Genomic DNA, 27,430 nt, shown 5'->3' on the forward strand with positions numbered 1-27,430 from the left:
TCAGGGGTCCGAATGTTCTCGCAAAATTCTCAAATGTGAAAATGACCGAAGTCAGCACTTCCTTATATAGGCAAAGTGAGAAGGCGAATGGTCGCTTTCAAATTCAAAATATGGGCGGGAAAATCTCTCGGCCGTTTGCAAGGTGACACCTGTAGCAGGCCGTCGCCTCTCACCATGCGACACCTGTCACAGGCGACACGTGACCAGTCACGTGCCACCTGTGAGGGGCAAATGATTAGGGGATTTTTATCCTCCAATCACCTTCTGACAAGTGGACCAACCAGGTTCCGCCACGTGTCCTTCACGTAGGCCAATAGGAGCCTGCCACGTGTCAATCACAGATACGTCCTCTGCGGACCAATTGAGACACGCCACGTGTCCACCCATGCCAAATGGGAAAACCGGCCACCAAGGCCCAATCCTGTTTAGAGGCCCGGTCAGCCCTAGGTTTACCCTAAACCTAGAGAGTGGCACGCTTCTCAAGACTATAAATACTCTTCTTAATCCTCATTAAGGAGGGAGAGAGAAAAAGACAGAGAACTCTAATAACACACGGATTATACATTAAACACTCTCACCTAGAGAGACTAAACCACTTTAATTTCCGCACTCATTACTCCTTAATCAGGTACTAACTTGACCGTTGGAGGCGGAGCTCTCAGGAGTCTCCGTTATTTTGCAGGTACAGGCGGCCGGTTCCAGTCTCGGTGTTGTAACTCTCCCGCAGGACATCAGAAAACCCCGAAACAACTTCCTTCGCTCCAAAATAATTATGATATAAAATATAGATTTATATGATAATTTTATAGAATTATAATCTAATAATTTTTTTTTGAATAAAATTATAATTCAATTTGTACATCTGAAATTGGTATTTTATCAAACATAAAACTCTAAATTAACAATTTTATCGTAAAATTATATCCAAATAGATTTAATCCTAAAATATGAAAAAGTGTCGCTGGCTCGTGACCTGACTAAAAATTTAGTTTTATATATTAGTTATATGATTTAACCCAATGACTTATTAACACGATCCGCATTTAATAAAAAGGAAAATTTGTTAGAAAAAACCTTTTAAATGACTTATTTTGCAAGAAAAAACCTTGTAAAGCATTTTTTGTTAAAAAGCCCACCACGATCAATTTTTTTTGTTGAATGAAACCTGGTCTAACTTTTCCGGCATTGACCAAGACTTTCTTGGCGTTGACTCCCTTATTTTCCTACTTGCAACCCACAACAACAAAAACAAAATTCCAAATATTCAATAATCTAGGGCAACAATTTCACAATTCCAATCAAATTGAGTTGGTATTATTTAAGCCATCACAGTTCAAAATCATCAAACAACCAACAACAATTAGGTTAATTATGTTTGATTTAAGTTGATTTTTGGTTATAAAACCTAACAATTTAGACACAAATTGAGCAAATGAAGAACAAACCTGGGTTTGTACTTCACTATGTAATTGGGGATCGTTGATTTTTGTCCAAGCGTCTTCTTCCTTCGTCCTTTACCCATTGAAAAGAGTAAAAAAAATGGGCAACTTTGCTTGTCTTGAACACAGTAAAAACCCCAATTTATTTATGCTATGTTTGGATAAGAAATTAGAAGGGAAATGGAAGGGAGGGAAATAGGAGGAAGGGGAAGGAAGAGAAAGTGGAGGAAATCATGAGCTCCATTTTCCCTCCAAATCTCTCCAATTTTGAAGGGATGGTCTTTATTAAAGGAGGAGGGAAAATGGATCCCTCCCTCCCCCTCCCCTTCCCTCCCCCAACATATTATCCAAACAAGGAACTTTGTCTCCCTCCCTTTCCCTTCCCTTCCTTTCCTTCCATTTTTTGTTATCCAAACATAGCCTTAGGCAATTTTCGAGTTTAAAAGTTATTACTTTACACTTACCTCAATTTATTGATCAAGTATTAATGGCGAGCTGAGAGAGAGAGAGAGAGAGAGAGAGAAACCCAAATTGATGTGATTGTTTTGACAAAGCATTCATGGAGGAGAGGAGAGAGAGAATATTGATGAACTACTTTGGAGGGAAAATGAGGGGAAGAAATAAAAGGGGGAGTGCAATTAACAAAACAAAGGGCAGCAAGTAGGAAAATAATAATAAGCTGTTGTAAAAAAAAAAAAGTAGGAAAATAAGGGAGTCAATGCCAGAAAGTCTTGGTCAGAAAAGTTAGCTCAGGTTTCATTCAACAAAAAAAATTGATCGTGGTGGTTTTTTTAACAAAGAATGCTTTAAAAGGTTTTTTCTTGCAAAATGAGCTATTTAAAAGGTTTTTTCTGACAAATTATCCTAATAAATATTGTTGATTTATGTACAAAATGCCACCACATAAATTTTGTATTTATTTATTTATTATTTTCAAGAAGTTAGGGTTTGTTTGGTATCATTTTTGGTTTTCAGTTTTTAAAAACTAAAAACCAAAAACAAGAAACAAGAAAAAGGCGTTTCCACTTTTCTGTTGTCAGTTTTCAAAATTATCATAATTTTAATAAGTCTAAATAATTTTTGATTCAATATGTGATATATATAATATACTTTAAAAAAATAAAAAACCGAAAAACAGAAAACACATAGATGCCAAACGATCCTTTAAACTTCCATTAGGATTTGGCATTCGAAAAATGCTGGAAGACTGGGAATTTTTCTCTCAAACGATCCTCCATTTTCGCTCCTCCATCACACTCCATTGTGATCTCCTCTCCTATAGGAGCCCAAAAATGCGACGATAATTCGCAGATTAAATTTCCATCATTCTCTTTCCTCCTTTGCTCTGAGCAATCATGGCGCTTTCTCTCATGAGAGGTCAATCCGTCTTCATTAGCGACATTCGTAATTGTCAGAATAAAGATCAAGAACGTCTTACGATTGATAAGAAGCTCGGCATTATTCGTAAGGTTAGGGTTCTCAGTTTTAAATTTGTTATTTTTTCGGCTTTTTTTTTTTTTTTGAGATTCTACGCAGTTATTTAGTGATGTTGATGCGTAAATGTTAAAATTTGAGCTCAATTTGGGGATTCTTGTTGCAATTCTTATTAGTGAGTTGTCAATTTTGTAAAGGCATTGATGCTTGATCTTTGTTGTTCATCTTTCCTTTATTCTTGGTGATGTCTGAACAATGGAAATGTTTGGGGAAACTAGAATGCTTTAAGTTGGGCCGTTGATTGATTATTATAGTGGAAGTTGTGAATTTTTCATTGCAAATGCAGACTTATTATGAAATTGAAAATCAAATTGTATAGGTTTTGTATTTACAACTAAATTTTTTTGTATAATTGCATCATATTTTGAATATTATGGGCAGAGAGATCATTATATACAGTCGGGTGTACGGTACACCTAAGAGTATTTGTTTGTTCATTTGATGATAATGAGTAACAATTATCAAAATGACCAAAAAATACTCTTGGGGCACCGTGCACCCGGGTGTATGAAACAATTTCTATGGTTGGCAAACTTGATTTTGTGTGGTTCCAATCTGTTTATGATGGGGATCAATTAATGGGGTTTCGGGCCGGAACAGGGTTTTGCTGTGGCGTCTGTAACATACATTTGACTAGGTAATAATGTACCCAATTCACAATCAATGACAGTGTAGCCGCGATTCTTATGCTTTTCGTTTAAGCACACGCTGCCAAGCCAGGTTTCCATTAGCAAAGACTTTCTGTCAAAACTCTCCACTAGGAAAAGGTGAGATTAAGTTAAACACCTTCAAGACTCAATTTGACAAGCTTAACATACTGATTTGATATACTTTGTTGGAGCTAACATGGTTTCGTAATTGGTAGAGTCACCATTGTCCAACAGATGTGAATATGTTGACCTCCACAATGTGCTTGTACATTATAGTGAGGCGTTGGCGTTGCAGAAGGCCATTGTTAAAGAAAAAAAATATTTGATTGAGAGGAACGAAGAGTGCCCTGATACTCTAATTATGCTGCAACATCCTCCTGTGTATACTCTGGGCACTGGTAGCTCTGAGGAGTTCTTGAATTTTAATATGGAACGTTCCCCTTATGATGTGATTAGGACTGAACGTGGTGGTGAAGTTACCTATCATGGTCCTGGACAGGTACATTTTCTTCTTTAATATACTGAATCTGTCTCTTTTCTTTAACCTTTTCTTGTATCATGTCTTTTATTGCTGAAATTTATCTTGTGCTATGTTTTAAATTGTATTCATTTCTGACAGAAATTATGCATCTATTTTTTGCTTGTTTGAATTACATTACCAAGATTCCAGCCTTGGGCTAAAAATAACGTTAATATCTCTGTTAAGAGATAACATGAAAGTCCGAAAAGTACTTGAAATCGGACTTAAGAATGTGCAGATTTTCTGCATGTACGGTTGCAATATTTAAATAAATATTGTTTTGAAGTTCGGCACAATAGATGTATCTAGTACTTATTTCTTTTGTTATTACTATTTGAATTCAAATCATCCCGGTCACTATCCTAACTCTTTCATCTTTAATGTAGTTGGTTATGTACCCTATTATCAATCTTCGGAATCACAAGAAGGATCTACATTGGTACCTAAGGGCTCTTGAGGAGGTGGTGATTCGTGCTCTTTCCTCAACTTTTTCAATTGAGGCTTCTCGACTCAAGGGCTTAACAGGTGTTTGGGTTGGTATGAATCGTATCCTCTAAACTGATTCACCTTATTGTCCAGGTCATTTATCAACAGGGTGCATCTAGTGGCTGTACTTGATAATGTTGGTTAATAATGTTGTCGAAGTTTGGATAAATGAAATGGACATTTGACTTTTACAATGCATAATGGTTCATCATTTTATTCTTGTCTTTTAAAAGGACCTCGCAATAATCTACTATGAGCATAGCTTCATATTTATAAGTCGATTTTTCTGGAATTTCTGTATAGTTACTTAAAGTATAGGTACCATTGTCTTGTTGTCCCCTAATTATATGTTCTTGTCACTGGAAAAACCCCTTTTAAGTACATTTGTAAACAGAGGGAGCAAAATCATTTTTGTTAGATGGTCTCTAGTCTCCATGTTACCTATAGAAATCCTCTTTAATCTGCAGTTTCTCATCAAATGCAGGAAACCAGAAGCTGTCAGCGATTGGGATACGGGTATCTCAATGGATAGCATACCATGGACTAGCACTGAATGTTTCTGTAGACCTGACACCCTTCCAACAGATTGTACCTTGTGGAATACGAGACCGTGAAGTTGGAAGCATCAAGCAACTACTTGGAGAAGTCCAAGCATCCCAGTATAAATCAAACGTGGATCAACTCGGTACTGATGATTCTGTACTAATTGACATGGCCCAGAAATCACTGGTTCAGGAATTTTCTGAGGTTTTCCAAGTTAAACTTGAGCAAGTATCCTGGCCAACATCATATCTTTGGAAAAAAGAAAATCCTTCGACTTATGTGTGAGGGTGCAGTACTAATTGGTCTATCAGAAGAATTTTTCCATTATGTCCTCAAAAGTCACAAATTCAGTATCAGGAATGCACAAAAGGATCTGGCAGTAAGCGCTCCTATTTATGTAGTAATGTGATATTGGCATTCAGCATTAAGCAAAGCAAAAGCTTGTTACAGGGATAGGGTTTTGTAGGATAAACAATCAGGCTGATATACTAGCAAGCTTTCTCACACTTTTTAAATTTTTTTTTTTTTTTTAATTTATAATTTATTTATATATTTATTTATTTATTATTTTTTTCTGGGTAGGGGGTTGTAAAATAACTTGAACAATTTACACCAGACATTGCTGTAAAGAGAGATTTCACTAAACTAGATGTACTGTTATTTTCCTCCATACTTTATACTCGAGCTAGTTGAGTATTTGACTGATCCCTACCAAGTTTATAAGTAAGCAATTCAACCTTGGTTGTATGTGTTGCTACCTGTTCCCAGGAAAAATATACATGATACAAGAAATGATCGTTGGGCGACCGGGAGGGTTTCAGGGATTTGAATTGAATTTAAGATAAAATTATCATTTGAACACACTCCTTGCAAGAAATGATAGGAACTTGACCTCCATCATAGAACAATTAGTGCGTTTAAATCAAAATACCCGGGAAGAGGGTGTATCACCCAAACTCTGGCCAAGGTTTTTTCATCTCAAACTTGCAAAACAGGCTACTTGTACAGATGGGTCGTTCAATCGCAGGCACCAAAATCGAATTGGTAATTTTCTCAATGACCCACACATACACGAGATTCAAGTCTCTTTTAAGCTTAACTCTACTAACAGTTCACAAGATCTCCCTCGCTCCGTTTTTTAATGTGTCCCAATTTGACTTTTACACTATTCACATACATCACTTTGATTAATGTTTGTTATATAAGATTTAATCAGTGGCGGTTTTAGAAAATTTTTTAACGGGGTCAAAATACATTTGATTAATTTTAATAGGTCAAGTAGATAGTTTTTATGAAAAAACTCCATTTTAAAGAAAATGAACTTAATTTTATACCCCCTCCGTTTTTTAATACTTGTTCCATTTTTCTATGTGCGGAATTTTAGGAGAGATTGGAGAAAGTAATAAAATATAGAGGTAGTGGGGCCAGTGAAAGGTAAATTAGAGAGAGGAAATCTAAAAGTAATAAAATTGGGTCTTACTAGTTAAGAGAAATGAATTAAATATTATTGAAACTTTCAAAATAAGGAAATAAAACAAGTACTCCCTCCGCTTTACTTTGTTAGTCCCCTTTGGAATCAATCACTTAAAATAAGAAAAGAATGAATCTTAGTAATTTGGAATTTGATTGCAATTTTGTAATTAATGTTTTGTCTTTTCTTGTTTTATTTATGGTTACTGGATATAATTAATCGCCTATAATAAATTTTGATTGAAAAATTTGCCATGTCAGCAATTCACTAGCACATACATTAACCAATCAAAATTATTTGATTCTTAAACACCCAATTAGATTAATTATTCATGGATTATGAAAATTATTCACCTTATAATAATGTTAGGAAATATTAAATATGGGTACCTCATTTTGAAACGCCCAAAATAGTATATGGGACTAACAAAATGAAGCGGAGGGAGTATTTAAAAAAGACCGCGAAATGAAAGTGGAGCAAATATTTAAAAACGAAGTAATTTTTTTTAACTTAGTATAAGTTGCAACCGCCACTAGATTTAATTTGGTCATGTACTCATGTGAGTACTTGTTAGAGTCACCTAAATGTGTAGTTTTCAAACACTTGTACAATATTAGAACTACACATTGAGGTGGGCCAATTGACCATATTGGTATATAAGTTAACACCCTTATGACATATTGGTATATAAATTATTGCTGGCGACATATTGGTATAAAAATTAACATGTGGCGACATATTGGTATATAAATTAACAAATTGTGACATTTACCCCCTTTTTTTTCGGATGAAAGAGCGTGTTGTATACTTCAAAAATTTGTTTTAATTACTTTTGCAATCTTATTTATTATCATAATATACTTATTCAGCACCAAATAATAATTTTTCTCTCTTCCCTTCCAATACAATAACTTTGATAAATCAATCAAACGATAAAACCCCAAAGAACTAATAAACAATAAACAAAATCTCAATATTAGTTATTTAATTTCAAAACCAATTACTAGTAGACGCTAACTTTCATTATTACTTCATTTGTATTATACCCACAACTTTGTAAATCCACAATATAATAAGAAAAAATATATATGAGTGTTTTTTTTTTAAAAAAAAAAGAAGAATCTACCCTTGTAATGCTTCAATGACCAACGCCCTCAATACATTCAAGCTTATAACCCTTTGCTCAAGCTTTCCTATTCGTTTTCTCCTAGCTTCTTTCTCATCACTTTTGGGCTTTCAAAATTTTTTATTTATTTATTTTTTTGGATTTTTACTTCATAATTTTTTTAAATTAATATAAAAAGTAGAGAAAAGTACAAAAAAAACAAAATGTCAAATAAAAGTTATTAGCACTAAAATTAAGTGCGTGTATCATACGCATATCCTCCGACGAGAAAATAGGGGTAAATGTCGCAATTTGTTGACTTATATACCAATATGTCGCCACATGGTAATTTTTATACCAATATGTCGCCGACAATAACTTTTATACCAATCTGTCATAAGGGTGTTAACTTTTATACCAATATGGTCAATTGGCCCATTGAGGTGACTTGTTAGAGTTAACATTGAGGTTTTCAAATATTTTATACTCCCTCCGTTATTTTTTATTTGCATCACTTGAGATTGCACAAAGTTTTAGAAGAGTAATATATTATTGTGAGTAGGTGAATAAATTATTATGGTAAAAGTAATGTGTAGAAATGAAAGTGAAAGTATGTGAGAAAGAGTAGTGGGACCATGAGAGAGAATTGATAAATTAATTTGAGTGAGTTTTTTTTTTTTTTTTTTTTTGAAATAAAACTTGAGTGGGGTTTAAAGTAAGAGAGAAATAATAAAATATAATTTAAGTTACTATATATAAAGAAAAGAAGTGATAAAATAAAAAAACAACTATAAATGGGAAGTGATGCAAATAAAAAAAAAAAGAGGAGGGAGTACATATTAAAAGATACAAGCTAAAATATGCACGCCATGCGTGCACAATATACTACATACATACATGATATTTTATGAAAATTAAGAGTTGAAATTATTTTCGCATACATATTGTAGATATACTTGGAGATAATGCTGTAATAAAATTACAATATTAAAAACATAAAAAATATCCTTAGCATGAGTTGTTTTTGCTTCCATACACTTTTGATGCTTAGTTGTTGACTTTTATCACGCTTAGCTTGCTCCCTGATAAGAAGATAAAGAAGTCATTTCATAGATGTATATTACTTAAATAGTTATGTATGCATGTTTAATATTTACGATTATACCTGATAATTAGGGTTGTGGCATATGAGGCAGGAGGACTTCTTTGTAAACCACGTTTTTTTTTGTAAATACACCACATCTACCTAGAACATCTCCTTTACTAACCAAAACTCTGGTTGTTTCTTGTGAGGTCCCTCTCGATAGTGCAACATATAACTGTCCATGGCTGAAAACATGTTGGGGGAGATATATACCAACATGAGGAATGGTTTGCCCCTGCGATTTGTTTATGGTCAAAGCAAAACACAATTTCACAGGAAATTGTTTCCGGATCATTTCAAATGGCAACTTCACATCTTATGCCGTTTTTAAAGGAATACGTGGAATGAACACTCGTGTCCCTTTATGACTTCCGGTCAAAATTTCTGCCTCAATCACATGATCCGTTAACCGACTACATATTAACCTTGTCCCATTACACAACCCACTGCTTGTATCAATATTTCTCAAAAGCATGATTGGAGAGCCAACTTTTAGCTTAAGAATATGTGGTGGCAAACCACCAAAGGATAATGAATTCAAGAACTCCTGTTGATAGAGATTTTGACGATCTTCTGGAACAGTGTCACATGAGTAGTAGGTTTTTTCTTCTCCGACAAACTCTGTAAGTATCTTCTCAATAAGCATGTCAACTTCGTCATTTGTTGGTGTTATTATAGCTCTTTGTACCATGTATGACACATCACCTACGTGCTTAGTGAGGTTTGGGAATATTTGATGGATAAGATTATCAACTGAAATATTATCACCATTTCCTGCACATATTGAAGATGGTAACTTTATCATGTCTTCATCAACTGTAGGCTCACATCCATCTCCAACTCTTAAAAGAAAGGCTGCAAATTCAGTATCCTGTATCGATCTCATATTTTGAGTGAGATGGAGTCGCTGAACATGTCTCCATAGTGTTGACCTGACCAAACACGCATCTATAGTTTGAGCCTTTGTTCCTTTTGGTACAACGGGTAAAATTTGCCTAAAATCTCCACCAAACACTACGACTTTGCCGCCAAATGGAACATCAACCCCTGTTAGATCTCTTAAACTATGATCAATTGCTTCATACGCATGTCGATGAGTCATTGTTGCTTCATCCCATATAATGACAGCTGCATACTTGACCAATTGCGCCTCTACATCTTGTTTACTAAACTTCCAAGTTGACGAAGCATGCAGCGTAACCGGAATACCAAGAGTTTTATGAGCGGTTTTTCCTCGATGCAATAGTGTGGCAGCAATACCTGAGCTGGCTACTGGTAATCCAAATTTCCCTCTAAGATTGACTGTTGCAAGTATGGCTCGATATAGATAAGTCTTACCTGTCCCACCTGGACCATCTATAAAGAAAATTCGACCATTCTCTGCATCAATAGCTTCCATTATGATATCAAATGAAGACCGTTGGTCGTCATTAAGATGCTCCGCACAATGCACGTCTTCAGGGGGCACTGGTGCTGATAATTCATCATGTATGGCTCTAGCTACTTGTGCATTTCCATCCAATCGCATGTTTATTTTAGTTAAGTCGAAGTCATTGACACTCTTTCCTAATTGTTTTAACATGCGATCTATATCATAGAGAACTGAATCACGTACCAGCTCTGGATTTGTTGAAGTTGAATATAAGTAGTCTTCAGCCATGTAATGATAAAATTCATCCCATAAAGATCGAACCCCAGTTGGTTGACAATAAACCAATAACGTGACAAACAATCTTCTCAATGATGATGGCATCTTAGAGTTTGATGCTTCACGCAAACAATCACGAATGCTTGCATCATTCTCCATGAGACCTAGTTTTTCAGCTGCTTCTCTAAAAGTAGAATAAACAATCCCATTGACAGTACGTAGATGCTCAAATGATTCGGGGCCTTTAACATGATCCAACAACAAACGCAAGAAAAATCTTTCTCCTTCCATTGGTGAGTCTGTGTAGATTCTACCTATCACTCTTTGTGTACTCCTCCTTTTTCTCCATGTTTTTATAGCCGTCAGCCACCGATAACGTTGAGGAAATTCTCTATATAGGTATGTTCTTGCCTCTGGATCTAAGGAATTCATCTTGAAGAACTCTGTGAGCATAGTTCGAGAGTTTTGTGGCATTTGAAGGATGTCTTCAATAGATTGATTTGTACTGAATCTAACCATTTTCCTATCTTGCAAATGTAGCTGTAACCGATCAACAGATGGACACATTCGAGTAATGGGAAACTGATATATCCTCCATAATGCTTCAGGTGCACATACCCACCTAGCATCCACATATTGTTGAATCTCATTGTGTTCAGCCCCTGTTCGAACTTCCATTGAAACACGATCTACACCCTTATGCACATACTTGTACAAATATTTTACACTCTTGATGCTACTACAGATCTCTGCATTGATATGACAATCATATTTTAGTAGCAACCATGAATTATATGGAACAACCCAACCATTATCAACGAAGGTTGCACTATTCTCATGTAAAGGCACTGGCGAACGATCACCACGACGACGATTAATAGGATATGAGTTCTTGCCTTGGACTGTGCTTTCTGCAAAGGGTTTAGGAAATTTACGTTTACAAACCCCATTTTCCATGCAAGAAGAATTTCGACGACCTTCGCCACACGGATTATGGATCATATGCTTCAAAACAACATCGTATAATCGTGGTTCTTCATCTCTATCAGGTATCTCGGCTCTCACAAATGTGTCATACTCTTCCGGAGATTTTGGTTTGTCTTTTTCGTCCAAAATGAGCAGCATGTGAACATGTGGCAAGCCTCTTTTTTGAAACTCAATGACATAGACATAGGCAATAACCTTCCCTAGAGCGCCTTTTTCTACAACGTCCATCTTGAATTCCTCAAATTTTGCATGGAATATTCTGGTGATTAAGTCGGGACGATCTTGTGCTGTTTGACCTGACAATAACTCATCTACAATTTTTCTCCATGATGGGTTGCATGTCATTGTCAAAAACAGGTCTGGTTTTCCATAATGTGTAACTAATGCCATTGCATCTTGAAATCTTTGATTCATGTCTCTTGGACACCCGACAAACGAAGAAGGTAGAACGGTTGTTTTCCCGGCATTTGCTATAATTACAATGTACCGTAAATTATATTATATTACATAATAATAGTAAAATTAAAATTAAAGGCAAACAACATATTTAAGAAAAGAACCTGGATTGAGTTCTCCGACATCTAAACAATCTTGAAGTCCCTGATACAATTCAGCTCTAATTGTATCTTGATTATCTTGAATCCATCTTAGCTTATTTGCCTCAATTTTCACAAACATGTCAACAATGAATTGTTGAAATAAGCGCCCTGCCATTAAGATGATGGAGACATATTGTCGTACCTACAATCAATAAAGTATTGTTAAATTATGAGAAAATAATATAAATCTACGTGTTAATCCGAGAGAGGAGTGTACTTTACTTGAATGATATAAGCGTAGAATGCTCGGCAAGGTATGGTTCTTCCATTATTATCAAGACTGTTTATCGACCATCCATAAGAACCATATGGAAATAGTAATGGATATTGAAGGGGATCATAGTATCCAGCAGTATCCAACACATTCATTAATTGGCCAGAGGTTGATTGAACTAAAATATCCCTTGGATTTAAGTTCGCAACCTCTTCTCCTCCGACAATCACAGCCGCAACTTGAGAAGAAGTAGGAAGACAATATTGTGGTCGATCTGATGGTTGTTCATTAATACGGAGTGCACATTCTTGTATGTTTCCTTGTTGAGCCAAACTTCGAAGATTATGAACAAAAGGATTGCACCGATCAAGGATGGCTTTAATTTTTTCTACAATATCTTGTCGTATTGTGTTATTCTCCACAAGACAATTTTCAACCTCATGCTCAGTGTCATATATGTACAACTGAAGGAATCGTGGTCGAGATTCTGATGTACTTGGGAGCAGCCCGCCTATCTTGTGATATATAGACCCTTGAGCTCGAAATGTGTATACTCCGTGTTGAGCATTAGCTAAGCTCTCATCTAAGTGCACTCCCATGGAGGTTAAAGCGAATAAGTGATTAATTTTTCTAATGTCACTCTTAAATTGTATTCCAATAGGTGTTTGATCAATGTATAAAGAACGTAGATCTTCGGGAACAGGTAAGGTTGGCAAGGTAATCTTCCCAGACAAACAACATATTTGGGATGTTTCATTATGAAAAAGGCGAGCTTGACAAAACTCACACGTTCTCGGAGGTGATAGTTGAACGATCGGGACTCCTCTTTGCTCATGAAAGTTTATTGCAGAACGATGACATACTCTTCCCTTATTTCTTCTTTGAACATTGTTGTTATGCATTACATTAGGATTGCCTTGAATGCCACTATCACCAAAAATTGTGCTACCACCTTGGATATTTTGTTGTCCATTACACGTAAAATTGTGCGATATGACACTTTCACCAATATGAATTGTTGTATAATGAATGAAATACTATATAGTAAGTTTGATAAAAATTTAATATGTTTCAATAATTGATAGAATACATAAATGAACATGTATTGACTTTAAAGATTAATGAAATATTAGTGTGCATATATATCACAATTATTAAATATTTTTATAAGCTTATTGATTAGTTTGTGTCACATTTTCTTGAACAATTATTATGGAAATTGTTACTTTATCATTTTTTTTTGTGTCTTATCCAGTTCACCGTTTGGGATATTTCGGATTTGGGGATAAGTTATAGATGGTTAGGTTCCAATCCCTTTTCAATTGTTGTTACTTTATCATAATATAATGATATTGTTTTCTCACCAACATGAGAAGTGTAATAGTTATAGTAGCGGGAACCGATTGATTTCATCATAAAAGCATTAGAAAATTTTGGTATGCATAGTCTGAATGTGTGAATATAATGGTTTAAATTTTAGTTAGTATATGTCTATATGACATGGCGTAGGCATTATTATAATGGCAAGTGTGCTATTATTATTATAAAAGGTCCTTTTTTGGTTTTGGATGGAGGCTATGTTGGCTTTTTTAATAATTATTTGATAAGTCAAAGAATTTTTCCAATGGTTAATCAGTTGCAAATTGGTTTCATTTGTAACGTGTATATTTGAATAGTATAGGGTGAGTTAGGTTCACTTTGAATTTTATTAGAGCTATGATCAGGTATAATTTGATCTAAAAATGATAATAATACAATTTTAAAACAAATTTAGGTGTAGAAAACACACAATTACTGTATAGTATCATGTAAGTCTCATTTGATTTAGTAATTAAGAAAGAGAAGGAGAGAGTTATAATATTTGCAATTTTGCATTGGCATTCACTTATTTAGAATAAAGTGAGTTTTGAAAAGTTTAGTTTGCAATGCAATGTGGAAAATAAAATCGTACATTTAATGCTTACATATACGTACATTAAAAATGAAAAAAAACACAAAACTGAAACATGATGGGTGATGAATATTTATTTCTCCTTAAATGTGAAAATAGGTGAAGCTGATTGACAACATGCCAATAAATATATCAAATACATTCATTTCTATTGTTTAGAGTGAAATTGAATATTCATTTCTTCTTCTAATCTCAACAGACTGTTCTTCTCGAGCTTTCAAGAATCACTTACTCTTATAATTGGAAATTTTTCCAAATTTAAATCATGTATTAGAGGTGAATCATTATTTAGTGTTCTTCTCTCAATTAGTGACTAATCGAGTCAATACAATAGCTCTTTAAAACCTTAATTGTTATTAGATAATAATGTTGTTTTGTACAGTAAAAAATTAGTAATTAGTAAAATAATTTTGTTGTTGGTCAGAACTTTAAATAAATCAGATCTTAATTGTGGTTTTGTGCAACTAAGTATATATGTAATTCATTTGCGACAACATATAAGCTATACTCCCCTGGCCTACTTTTATACTTTCAAACTATTTTTTAGTCATCTTTATAAAGTAAGTACTGTAACTACATAATTTTTTTTAACACTACAAACATAAATATCTATGATCTTTTGTAAATAACTCATATTCGTATATCATATAAAGAACAATGACACTATTTACAATATGGAAAATGCTTCAAACGTAGTCTATGTAACTGAACTCACATGTGCTTCTAATTGAAACATGATTTGAAGAAGTGAGTGTGCCACTTGCGACATCTTGATTAGTAATATCAATTAAAGCTGAACGATTGTCATTTTGTCGAGCATCTCTCCTTAATTGGTAAGTAGCCCGCCTTTGAGCATTTCGGGCAATAGCTTCTTGTTCAAGTTGCTCAGGGGTCATCCTTTCTCGTGATAGCCTACGATAGTATGATGTAGATGACATTTGATTTTCCATACCTTGAAACATAACAAAAAAAATTATAAATTTATAAACAACCAAAATCATATATTATTATGTTTCCCTAAAGCTCTTTATTAGATTTCCCAAAAACTCACCTTGCAATACCTTGCAACACCTAGTTATATTTGAGTAGGGAGCATTAATCTAGTACATTGCAATTGAAGAATGAAAATAGTGGATGTCAATAGAAAAGGAAAAACAGTTACTATTGTACTCATGTTTTTAAGGAAATATAACTCCTAATTTGATAGTGGACATGGTCACGTCATAGTTCATTTCTTAAATGTTAAGAGAAGTTACTTTCTTATTTGGATAATAGTGTGAGTAGTTGTTTTTTAATAATACAATAGAGACTTAGTGTAGTAACGTAGTAAAACTGTATGTGAAAAAAAAACGTTAAAAGAAATGTAATTTATTATTTTTTTTTTATTTTGACAAAAAGGTTATTGAATAATCTAAGAAGTAGAAATAAAATTTATATTGATGTTTTTTTTAATTAAATGGATGAATATTTAGATATATATATAGTTAGTGAGGAAGATCATGATAATGATGATATATTAATGGGAAGGAGTTGATGACATGTTTAATAATAGTGGTTGTTGATACATTTTTTTAATATTTTTTTTTGTTGGAGTAAAGAAGCAGTTTTGATTGATTCCAAATGAAAAATAACCTTTGAAATTGTATCCCATATAAGATGGACGATTTTCTTTTTTATGTGAGGACGGTTTTTTTTTTTTTTTTTTTTTTTTTTTTTTTTTTTTTTTTTGTAGGATAGTGACTAATTTAATTTAATCAATTCTTATCCCAACAGTAGATAGTGGAATTATGATAACTTTGAATTGTTAGGTTTGGTTTCCAAAGCATGGTATAATTATATATGATAGATTAAAAATAATCCTCCATTAATTATGGAATATTCATGTATACGTTGTACATGTGTTGAAATTTAACTTTATGAATTCTTTGTTTCATATTACATATTACGTTGATGATCAATAACTTGATGAATTCTTTGTTTAAGTTAGACTTTTATCATTTATTTCTTTGTGAAAATATTGTTGAAAGTAAGAGTATGAACATTGATTACATTGCAAAATAGTAAAATTCGTATAAAGACTATATATTTACATATCACATAATGTACAAACTAATAAATTCTTTTACAAAGTGCTAAACTATATAAGTAAAAACTTTATGGAGCACCATCAACAACGCGTTGGCTTCATGATTGATTTATAGTCATTTCTCGTTTCCTAAAAAAAAATAGAATCAATATAGTGAATATAGCATATAATAGTTTAGTTACATTGAACCAAAATATGTTATGAATGTGCTCACCTTTTAAGTAAATATGCACATTCTTCCTCCCAATTAACAAATGTGACATAAATAACTTTGTAGTGTGACGATAAAGAACTTTGGGATGTAAGAGTAAAAACATATGAGGTATCATAATGTGTATGTAACAACATCATCATCTCTTTCTCATTTACCTGTGTATAATATAAAATATAATAATGTTAGAAAAAGAAATAAATGAGATGGCAAATAAAAATATGTTGTGTAGATTAACCTGTTCATGCAAGTCCTTTAATTGGGACACAGTAGACCGAAGAAGGAATTCAATTTGTTGGTTGAACAAAATCAAATGCAATATTCCACTTGAGTCTCTGATAGTAATCTTGAGTGATAAACTGTTTACCAAAATAAATACATAACAATTTTAAAAACTGATTAAAAATAAGAAATGATTGATACAGACTAAAAATAATTCAGGGAATTTACCCTTGAATGATTTCAGGATTATATTTGTGGCAATTTGAACATGTCCTTTGATCACCAAAATAATTGACTTTATAATTGTAAATAGAGCATGCATCATACCATGTGAGGCTTTTTACATTAATATCAACCAACATCCCAAGAACTCTATATACCTTTCCCTGTAAATTATAAGGAAAAGATACATGGACAATTTATAAAGTACAACAATTTAAAAATATAATTATGTAGAAACAAATAAAAGATAATTTGGACAATTTAATAAGTATTAAATAATAAAACTTGAATAATTGAAAATAATAGTTGATGGAAAAAAAAAAGTAAATAGTGTATTTATTGAAATATGGTGAAATATTACTCTTGGCCTTGATGGAAACTTAAATGTTGTAGTACGACGGGCATTTGATATCAAAAGTGTCCGATGTAACGAAAGTCCACATGTTTGTATCCACTTAGCTTTTGATTGAGCAAAGTAATCATTACAATACCTTTTAAAAAAATTAAGATTGCATTAGATATTTTAAGTAACATGCTGATCATATTTTTAAAAAAATACATATCATCCTCAATGTATAAGAAAGTGACGGTTGAAATTATTAGTTTAATATTATTATTTATGTATATAAAAAAAATCATTAATATAACAAAAATAGAAAAAAGCATTACAATAACATAAATTATTAACCATTTTGCTATTTCATGGGAAGTAGAATCATTGTGATTGATATATAACCTTGTGTACCTTCCGGATGTCAAATGTAGTGTACTTAAAAGGTGAGTTTAGAATAATTAAATCAATATCTACATAAAATTAATCTTTTGTAGTAGCAAACTATGATTTTATAATAAAAATTGTTCATGTAATTAAGTTTACCATTATAATTTTGAAGTTGGACACTACATGCAAGCAAAGTGAGATTTTGATCATAATCTTCTATTGCTCTTTCACCAATGTTGTTGACAAAGCTATTCCATATTGTCAATCTCATAGCAAAACAACTATTTAAAAAAATTTAGTTCATTAGAATAAAGTAATATATATATATATATATATAATAAATAAATAAATAAATAAATAAATAATATTGCGTCATTATCATATTGGGATTTGTTAAGATATTATTAGATATTCTTATCTTATATTTTTTGGGTAGTTACCTTGTTTATAGGATAAATTGATGATATCTTAATATGGTTTTGATATCTTAGTACTCAAGCAGTGTACGATATAAATTAAATTAATGAATGAATGCATGAGTGATTGAGTGGGCAAGCTTTCAAGTCCTCTAAAACTTTAGATTTTACCTTTGATCAAGCAGGATAATATCTTGTTTAATAGTACCCGTAATGTCATTCCGGTGAATCTCACTTGCATATATAATTAGTCCCACAACATCTAATTTAAAAAATAAAAAACATAAAAGGAAAAATATTAATTAATTGATTACTGAAGATTTCCAAAAAAAAAAAAAAAAAAAAGTACCGTAAATAAAAATAAAATGTAAAATGAAAGGTGATATATTAACCTATCACAATTCCTTCAATGCGCTTGAATGAGGTCACACCGTGTAAAGACACCAAATTGTAGAAGTACTTGGGGAAATCTTCAATGTCGGTATCAATCAAGGATATTTCTGTGTCTGTAGTAATGTTGAGTTGATACGGATTACGAACTATTCGTAACCAATTGTCAGCTTGAATAACTTGTACCCTTTTAAAACAGTACACTAAACCTTCTTGAAATTTGCCAATAAAATTGTCAACATCCTTTGTAAATATAATACCTTGAATGGGTTCTCCCTGTAAAAAAATATAGATAAATATAAACGAGTATGTTATTTTTTAAAAAATAAAAAATATAATAAGAATGCACTGTAAAGAGGAAGTATAAAAAATGTTTACACACCGTAGCATCAAGAAGAACCATTTTCCAATTTTTTTTGTTATTATTGACATGTTGAATTTCATACAATCTAATTATCCTTGCCTTTACATTCCAAAATTTGGAGTACGGGTTCAAATACACGAAAGGAGCGTAAGCAATTGACATCCTGCAAATAAAAGAAGATGAAAATGAGTAGATAATGATTGGCAAAATTGAAAAAAAAAGAAAAGAGATTGACTATAAAAGTTATGGAGTTTAATAAATCAATAATTTTGATATGATAAAACCAAATTCGTCTATTATTATGTGCCCAAAATACTAACCTTGCAATACTAAAAACACACAGTTGAATTTGAAAAGAGAGTGTTAGTCTTCCAAATTAAGATTAGAAAATATAGAATTGGATGTAAAAGGAGAAAAGGAAGAGTAACTACTGTTTGTTCTCATATTTGTATTGGAGGATAACTGCTAGGGAGTAATTTGATAGTAGTGGACATGTGTTCACCTACTAATGCAACACCTAATTTCAAGGAGCAGTTTTTTTTTTTTTTTTTTTTTTTTTTTTTTTTTTTTTTTTTTTTTTTGGCTTTGAATGGAACCGTAGATAGCAGTTCTATTTTTACCACCAATTGAATAGGATGCACGTGCATGGAACTTTATTTGATATTTTTTTTCCTTTTTTTTTTCTTTTTTTTTAATATGTTTGTATAATTCAGTAACTATGAAAGGGTATTTTTGGAAAGGGAAAATTCCCAACCAAAAAAGGGTGTTCCCTTTAAAGATTAACATAGATTGTATCATTTATTATTTATGTACAAAAAAAATACATGTAATTAGTTAAATTTCCGCCATTTGTGCTACTCAAATTGGGGCACAATTATGTCAATAAATAAAAAAAATACGTGTGTTGTATATTCCTAAATTTACATAAATTTAAATTTTTATACTCAAACCAAAACGTTAATATTCATATATTTTGAATTATCGTACATGGTTAATCTACTGAAATCTAAAGCACACATGTATTTAGATGTATTGTATCATTAAAGAACATAACCAAAATTAAAAATTTGCACCGATGCAACTACCATCGATCTGGGATGGAAAGTGTTAATTGTTACTCATCTATCACTTGGCTAAGGTTGTCTAAATTATTCCTGCAAGAGAAAGAAGCTAGAACTTCTAGCTAGGTTCACAAAAAAGAAAAAAAAAAAGCACTCCTAGCTAAGTTAACCTATAGAACACACCATATTGGATGGGTTACACCACGAATACGTGACAACCCAACTCGTGGTGGTTGGTTATAAATTTATTATCAAACTCTATGTAAATCCTTCCTAATTAAAGGTATGTTCTGACTTATTGAATCGAGCTGAAATGAACTGAATTGAACTGATTGGAGTTGAACTGAACTGAACTGAATACATCTGAAATGAATTGTTTATGAGAGAAGGAAATTAGGAACTGAACTGAACTAATTAGAGCTGAATTGAACTGATAACTGAAGAAATTAAGCTGAAAAGAACATGCCCTAAGTGATTAGAAGCTTACCAAGGACATAATATAAGCTGATTTATAAATTATCTTTTTTCCTACATCATAACTATTATAAGATGATTTATCGAACCTTAATTACTTAAGTTTGTTCGTTTAATCAGCATGCATCAATAATAATTGGAAATGCAGCCTAATGTTCAGGCCATGGCCTCCCCCTTGGCTCAAGATAAATACTAATATTAAATTTTGCATACTCCCTCCGTTTCTTTTTACTCGCAACAAATACTATATATAGCCGTTACACATTACTTACAATAAAATATTTTCTTTTCTTTTATGGTAAGTTTTTAATGGTAAAATGACAATTTTACCCTTACTTTATTTTTTTTAACTTCTTTTAATTTTCCCTAAACACTACTTATTTAACTCCTAATCTAATTCACTTAATCTAATCTAATCTAATATAATCTAACCTAACCATTCCCACCAAAAATTACCCACCCCCATCTGATTGCATAAGAAATCATCCAACTCCTCAACTACCACAATTGAATGATCTTCATTCAATTGACCTCGACAATGGTTCCTAGGCTCTCCTTCTTCTGGATATTTCTCCAGAATAACTTCATAAACCCTAGATCTACTCCATTTTCCTCCTTTCTCTCTCATCTTCATTCTCTATTCTCTCTCTTCCATCTTCTCTTTAAAACCCTAACTTCAATTTCTTTGCAATTTCTGAGAAAATGAGTCCAAAAAAAAAGACGTAGTCCCTAGTTCATCCTAAGAAAGATGAGGAGTCCACTCTTTACATTGCTCGATGAGGATTTGGAATTATGAAACCAGTTTGTCGTTGCTCTGCGTCATTTTCCAGGTACTTTGGAGGCAAAATTGGGGCTAAATTGGCTGAGTATATATCCAACGACGACGAGAAGGAGGTTGTGGAAGCAGATCCGGTGCAGGCTGTTGATGTTCCGGCGTCAGTGGTTGCAGATCTCCCTGCTACTGGTGGAGAAGTGGTTGATGCTGATGATGGCTTGAAGGGGAGCCCTAAACTTGCTCAGCCGGAGAAGAAGGAGACGCTTGAGAAGGCGTCAAGTAGTGGTGGTTCTCCTCGGGGAAAGAAGAGGGGTAGATCTGTCTGGAGGGAGGACTACAACGACTAGGATCCCTGCTACATGGCCTATCTGAGGACAAATACCCTCATGACTTCCCCCCAGATATCTAATCATGCAGCGTAACTATTACTAAACCCTAATTGCATGATTTTTGCTTATATCTAAGTCCCTTTGAATGAGTCATTCTTGTGTTTCTCTTTATGAGTTTGATTATGTTGGCTAAAGTTGTTGCTGGTTGTTGTTCTGGCTATGTTGGCTAAATTTGTGGCTGTTAGTTGTTCTGAATATGTTGGTTGAAGTTGTTGCTCTTGGTTGTTCTGATTAATGACTTATGCTTGTTAAATCTGAGCATAAGTCATTATGGTTATTGTTCCTTTATAATGATTTTGAGCATGTTGGCTGAACTTGTTGATGTTGGTTGTTGTGATTATGGATGTTCTCTATTTTTAATTAATTATGGTAGTTCTAAGTCCCTTGTGCTGGTTGGTATGAATTGTTGTTGATGGGCTGGATGTGTGTTGGCTGCTTGTTTATTTGAGTCTATAGTCATGCAACTTGGAGGTCTTGTGATGTATGGATGATGACCATAACACTTGTGGTATAGCCCTTGTAATACTCTGGTTTGAAGTGTGTTTGTGTTGTTTCCTTTGAGTCCCCACTGTTTGCTGGTGAACAAGTTTGAGTGAGTCCCTATTGTTGGTTATTATATTGATGCATTGAGTCCCCCCACCTACCTTGCATCATAGTTGTATGGAATTCCAAATGATGAAGGGACTCTTATGACTTGAGCCCATTGTATAAGGATGCTCCAACATCTTCTTAAAAAGGATGTTGTTGAGGTTCCTGTTAATGGTAGCTAATATGGTTAAACCAATCCCATCTAATGGAACTTAGACACAATGACCTTGCCATAAATGCACAACTTATCAACATGTTAATTCTTTCACTTCATTTGCCCAAAAAATGGTAGAGTGTACATAAGTTCTATTCCATATTCACTACCTATTCATGACTGCCTACCTATTCTATTTAACAAAAGACACCTAACCATTACAAAAAAAACAAAACCTAGTTTTATTGTTAATGGTTATGTGTGGCAGTCTCTGATCTTCTACCTTGGTTCTTCTTGTGCAAAAAATTGTTAGTTGCTGACTGAACACTATACATGGGATAATGGGAAAAAGGCATGGTTTCAGAGAAGAAATAAGAAAATAGTTGTTGGAAGGTTAGCCTTTGTTGCTCCAGGCGAGGGCGAATTATTTTATTTACGTCTGCTACTTATTAATATTCGGAGTCCTACATCATTTGAAGATTTGTTAACGGTGAATGGACATGTCTGTTCCACTTTCCAGGAAGCAGCTATTAAAAGAGGCCTTATGGAGGAAGATGGTGCAGTGGTGGCTTGTTTAGAGGAAGCATCAAAAGTGCAAATGCCTGTGGCAATGAGGCAACTTTTTGCTACTATCCTTATCTTCTGTCAGCCCAGCAATCCAAATACTTTATGGCTCCGCTTCTACAATTCACTTGCACAAGATTACAGGCATGCAAATCCAGGTGATGAAGAGAAAGCAAGGAGGCTAACTGTAACATCAATTGAACAGTCGTTAGAAGGCATAGGTAGATCATTAGGAGATTTTGGCTTAGGCCATTTAATCTAGCCCGCTGATGCAGAAATCAGGAGAACTAAGGACATTGCTGATGCGTTACAAGCACCAATACCTGATGAATGCATTGCTTGCAGAGACTCCCTGAATCCAGCTTAGTAAATTGCATTTGATAGCATTATGGAACATGTAAACAACGGTATTGTTGGTTGTTTCTTTGTAGATGGTTCTGGTGGAACCAGAAAGACTTTTTGTATAATGAATTGTATGCTGAAATCTGGTTAGCTGAGAAGATTGTATTGCCTATGATCACTTCAGGGATAGCAGCTTCTACCATCTGGTAGGACAACACATTCTAGATTTAAAATTCCTCTTGATTCAGACATATCTCTTGCATGTGATGTCCCAAGACAGGGTAGTTTGGCCGCATTAATAAAAGTAACTTCTTTGATAATATGGGATGAAGCATCTATTACACGACAGGAAAATGTGGAATCCCTTGATTTTCTTCTCCAGGATCTCTGTGACCCTGATCAAGTATTTGGAGGGACGGTGGTCGTATTTGGGGGAGATTTCAGGCAAGTTTTACCAATTGTTCCTCGTAAGTCTCAGAGAGAAGTGGTAGCTGCAAGCTTAGTCAGCTCATACTTGTGGCCTAAGCTAATAAGATTTCGATTAACAGAGAATATTAGAGCTAAACACGATCCTACATATTCTGAATTTTTACTGGCACTTGCAAATGGATAGCTGCAGAATGCTGAAGTTGATTTTGTATAGTTTCCGCCACACATTGTACGTTGCTATGATCAAGAAATCAATCCTGTACCTGTCGTGGCATCTGCTTCTTTTCTTGAAATTAGCAGTATAGACATATGTCTAACCATCTTCACAGAAATAGCAATCCTTACACCTATGAATGAAGATGTAGATTCAATCAATACTTATATCATTGACTGATTTCTTGGAGAGCACGCTACTTACAAAAGCTTCGACTCGCTTCTTGATGATAATTGTACACTACTATACCTAACTGAATTCCTCAACAAATTATGTCTCGGAGGTATGAGCCCGCATGAGCTCATCTTGAAGATAGACTGTCTTGTCATCTTACTGCAAAACATAACACTGTTGGAAGGGCTGTGTAATGGAACAAGACTTATATGTAAGCGTTTTTTACCAAATAATATTCTCTGCGAGATAGCAACATGCACTTACAAAGGGAAATATTGGTTCCTGCCGCGTGTTAATCTTCGCCCTTCATCTTTAGCAAATTACCCTTTTCAATTTAAGAGGAAGCAATTTCCAATTAAGCTCAGTTTTGCCATGAAAATAAACAAGTCACAGGGTTAAACATTAAACAAAGTTGTCATATATCTCCCACAGCCTTGCTTCTCACATGGTAAGCTATATGTAGCACTTTCGCGTGCAAATAAATCTGAAAAAGTCATTGTCTTCAGCCTAAAAGTATCTTCAACACTGTTACTTCACATGTGAAAAATGTTGTTTCTTACGACGTCCTAAGATTAGTTTCAATCATTTAGCCAGAAGAAACTGTGGTATGTATGAACTTGTCACTGTTCAGTTTCATTAGTTTTTGTATAGCCTATTGCAGTTTCTCTTGACTTCATATGCTTTTGCTTTTATGTAATACAATCTAGCATTACTTTTATTTATATTTTTAGTATATCTTAAGACTTTACTAAGATTTCCTTACCATTATCAGCACTCAGTTTATTTTACACTAAACTTTAACAAAGCTTCATGCATTACATATACGTTGAGTAAACAGCTGTTATATGGATATACTAAACTATAATAGGAACAGACATTAAAAAACAGCTTCTGACTAAAAGTTAGCTGGCATTAATACAAATAAGAAGACATAAAATAGTGATAAATCACACTTAGGGTGCATAATACAATACAGTCAATAAAACTTCAGCACTCAGGCATTACACACCTAATATTAAACTCAACACATTCCTAGCATTATACTACTTCAGGGTACATTTAGAAAACTAACAATAATTACTTAGATCACCAGTAGTGTAATACAAACTTAGCAGTTATTTAAATAGCATAAAGACTCTCTAGCTTAAAATGAACCTCCGTATGAAGCATCACTTGCAGGGGAGTATGATGGACTAGAGTGATGGTGGATATTAGTGCTGCGAAGGATAGGATGACCAGTGTACTTTCTTGTTACTTCTCGTGAGTTTTCTTTAGCATTAAACTCAACAGAATGCATAAAAAAGTTTCCTTCTTGACTGGGGAGTTTATCTTCAAGTTAGCCAAAACAAAGATAAGAAACAAGCTTCTTTAGCTTCTGCATCCTCTCCTCAAGTGAATTAATTAACACGATTCACCACTGCTTCCATAGTTGTTTCTTTTGGTGACGCATGCTGCCCACTACTATCCTCTTTACCTTTCCCTTGCCAACCATTGTGAAGTGTTTGTTTTGAAATATATTGTATAAAATAGCTAAGAAATTGCAGAAACCACGCACTATAAAAAAAACTGTTAGTTTCCTTTATATAGACAAAAATATTTCAATTTATTGTTTTTAGGGTAAAGGTATGTCCTATACAAGTGTGCTCATTACAGTTCATGTACCACAAAATTAGATAACACTTTAAATAGACTGATTGACAAAGGATTATGCTCATAGGATTAAATGCTACTGAACATTAATTGATAGGTAAAACTGCAAAAAATTAATGTGCATTGGTTCTGATCCACTTGAGGCACTGCACAGCATAAAAATGCATATCTGATTGTGCAGAGGTGTGGCTTACAGCTTAATGTGTCCGTAAAATGTAAGACCTTTAACTTGAACCCTGAATTCATTACATCTTGTGTTCTAGATTTTCTGAACATTGTGGCATGAGCTCAGCAGATATTTGTTTACAAAAAATGTTTTAAGCATCTTTGCTTGTTACATTTAACTTTATGGATTAAGGTTCTTGCATCATTAAAAAATTCCTTACAGTTTAATAGTCCTTGACAGTCTAATATAAAAAACTACACAACATAGAACTTCTTATATCATAAAAGACATGTGATTAGAAAAAGCATGCTAAGCAAAATGTCCATACAAGCACCACCAATACAGAATGCCTAAATTAAATTGTACACATTACACTTATCTTATTCCGTGCTTCAAAATTCATTATTAGGACTTATTACATGAAACCTAGACGAAGGAAATTTCTCAGTGGCTCAGACTGGCACTAGATCTATATCAAAGAGTGCAGGATATCCCTTTCTATACTTAATTAATGCCCCTTTATTTTCTTGAACATTATACTGAGAAGTGAAGTTGTTGACTTTCTTTATCTCACACTTGGTGATCAGGCCATTTTTCTTCACACATTTCACCTTAGCACGAAACTGTGTATCAAAGTTCTGCAGTAATACATGAGTAGAGTCCTCAAATTCACTTAACCAGTAATTTGCAAAATTGACAGGCACATTATGCAAACAACGCCAATATATACATTAATAATCTATCAGGAAAAGTTTAAACCATACAAAAAATACTTAACTACAATAGGCAGTTATTATCAACACATACAATTGTCCCTATCTTAAGATAAGGTGTTGTAAAAATAAATTTAAAATCCGGCTCATGACAGCAATTTGCAAGCTCTTAAAGTCGAGCATTTGCTTCGGTCATACTTCCTGAGCTTTCATGATACGCAGGCTTTCGCCCACACCTCTTGTTCAAACTGTCATTTTCCTTGCCAAGTCTATTGCTTTATATTCTCCTCCTATCTGTTGGCCTTAGTATCTGGACATAGAACACACTATGGCCTGTATATGAAAATTCTAGGCCATCGCCGGGGATTACACCATTATCCCTAACAAAATCACACCAACCACCTTCTAAAACAGTGATCCATTATTTGTTTCCATCTTCTTCTTGTACCATAGTAGCTTGCCAGATTCTTAATTTTCCATGCACCAGCAATTCCACATTTTGGAAACCCTCATATAATATGTCTTGGAATTCATTAGGGATGGGCTGTAGATAAAAATTCATTGACAAAGTATAAGCGCAGGATACTAAATCAGCAAAAAAAAAAAAAAGAAGAGAAAAAGCAAAGTTATATTTCATACCACTTTCTCAGCATGCTCAGCCTCATAACGAACAGTAAACATCATTGCATAGCTAGCCATTATACCTTATAAATACATTGCTAAGATATGTATTTTTTCTGTAATCACACTTCGATAGACATTGGATGCTTGATAGCAAACAATGCTATATATAGAACCAAATGCAGGCCAGTTATTTGTATCACATTAAATGCATTTAATTATAGCTTTGACAA

The 27,430-nt window shown here is 33.6% G+C and overlaps 2 protein-coding genes across 2 annotated transcripts; one reads left to right on the forward strand and one right to left on the reverse strand.

Moving 5' to 3' along the window:
- The first annotated feature begins 2,537 nt into the window (after positions 1-2,537).
- Positions 2,538-5,908, forward strand: LOC110731798 (plastidial lipoyltransferase 2-like). Its single transcript, XM_021911679.1, has 5 exons — positions 2,538-2,908; positions 3,604-3,700; positions 3,799-4,082; positions 4,490-4,640; positions 5,074-5,908. Exons 1-5 carry the CDS (start codon positions 2,795-2,797, stop codon positions 5,415-5,417), a joined length of 990 nt encoding a protein of 329 aa, XP_021767371.1. The 5' UTR covers positions 2,538-2,794; the 3' UTR covers positions 5,418-5,908.
- Positions 5,909-9,168: 3,260 nt separating this feature from the next.
- LOC110731891 lies at positions 9,169-21,052 on the reverse strand. Its single transcript, XM_021911811.1, has 13 exons — positions 20,856-21,052; positions 18,902-19,046; positions 18,522-18,795; positions 18,301-18,391; positions 17,354-17,483; positions 17,098-17,156; positions 16,787-16,907; positions 16,552-16,706; positions 15,303-15,322; positions 14,986-15,203; positions 12,309-13,337; positions 12,048-12,228; positions 9,169-11,957 (listed from the first exon to the last, which is right to left on the reverse strand). The coding sequence occupies exons 1-13, from the start codon at positions 21,050-21,052 to the stop codon at positions 9,169-9,171; spliced, it is 5,409 nt and encodes a 1,802-aa protein (XP_021767503.1).
- Between the last annotated feature and the right edge of the window lie 6,378 nt (positions 21,053-27,430).

The sequence above is a fragment of the Chenopodium quinoa genome, unplaced genomic scaffold (genome assembly GCF_001683475.1).
Source record: "Chenopodium quinoa cultivar QQ74 unplaced genomic scaffold, ASM168347v1, whole genome shotgun sequence".
Taxonomy (NCBI): Eukaryota; Viridiplantae; Streptophyta; class Magnoliopsida; order Caryophyllales; family Amaranthaceae; genus Chenopodium; species Chenopodium quinoa.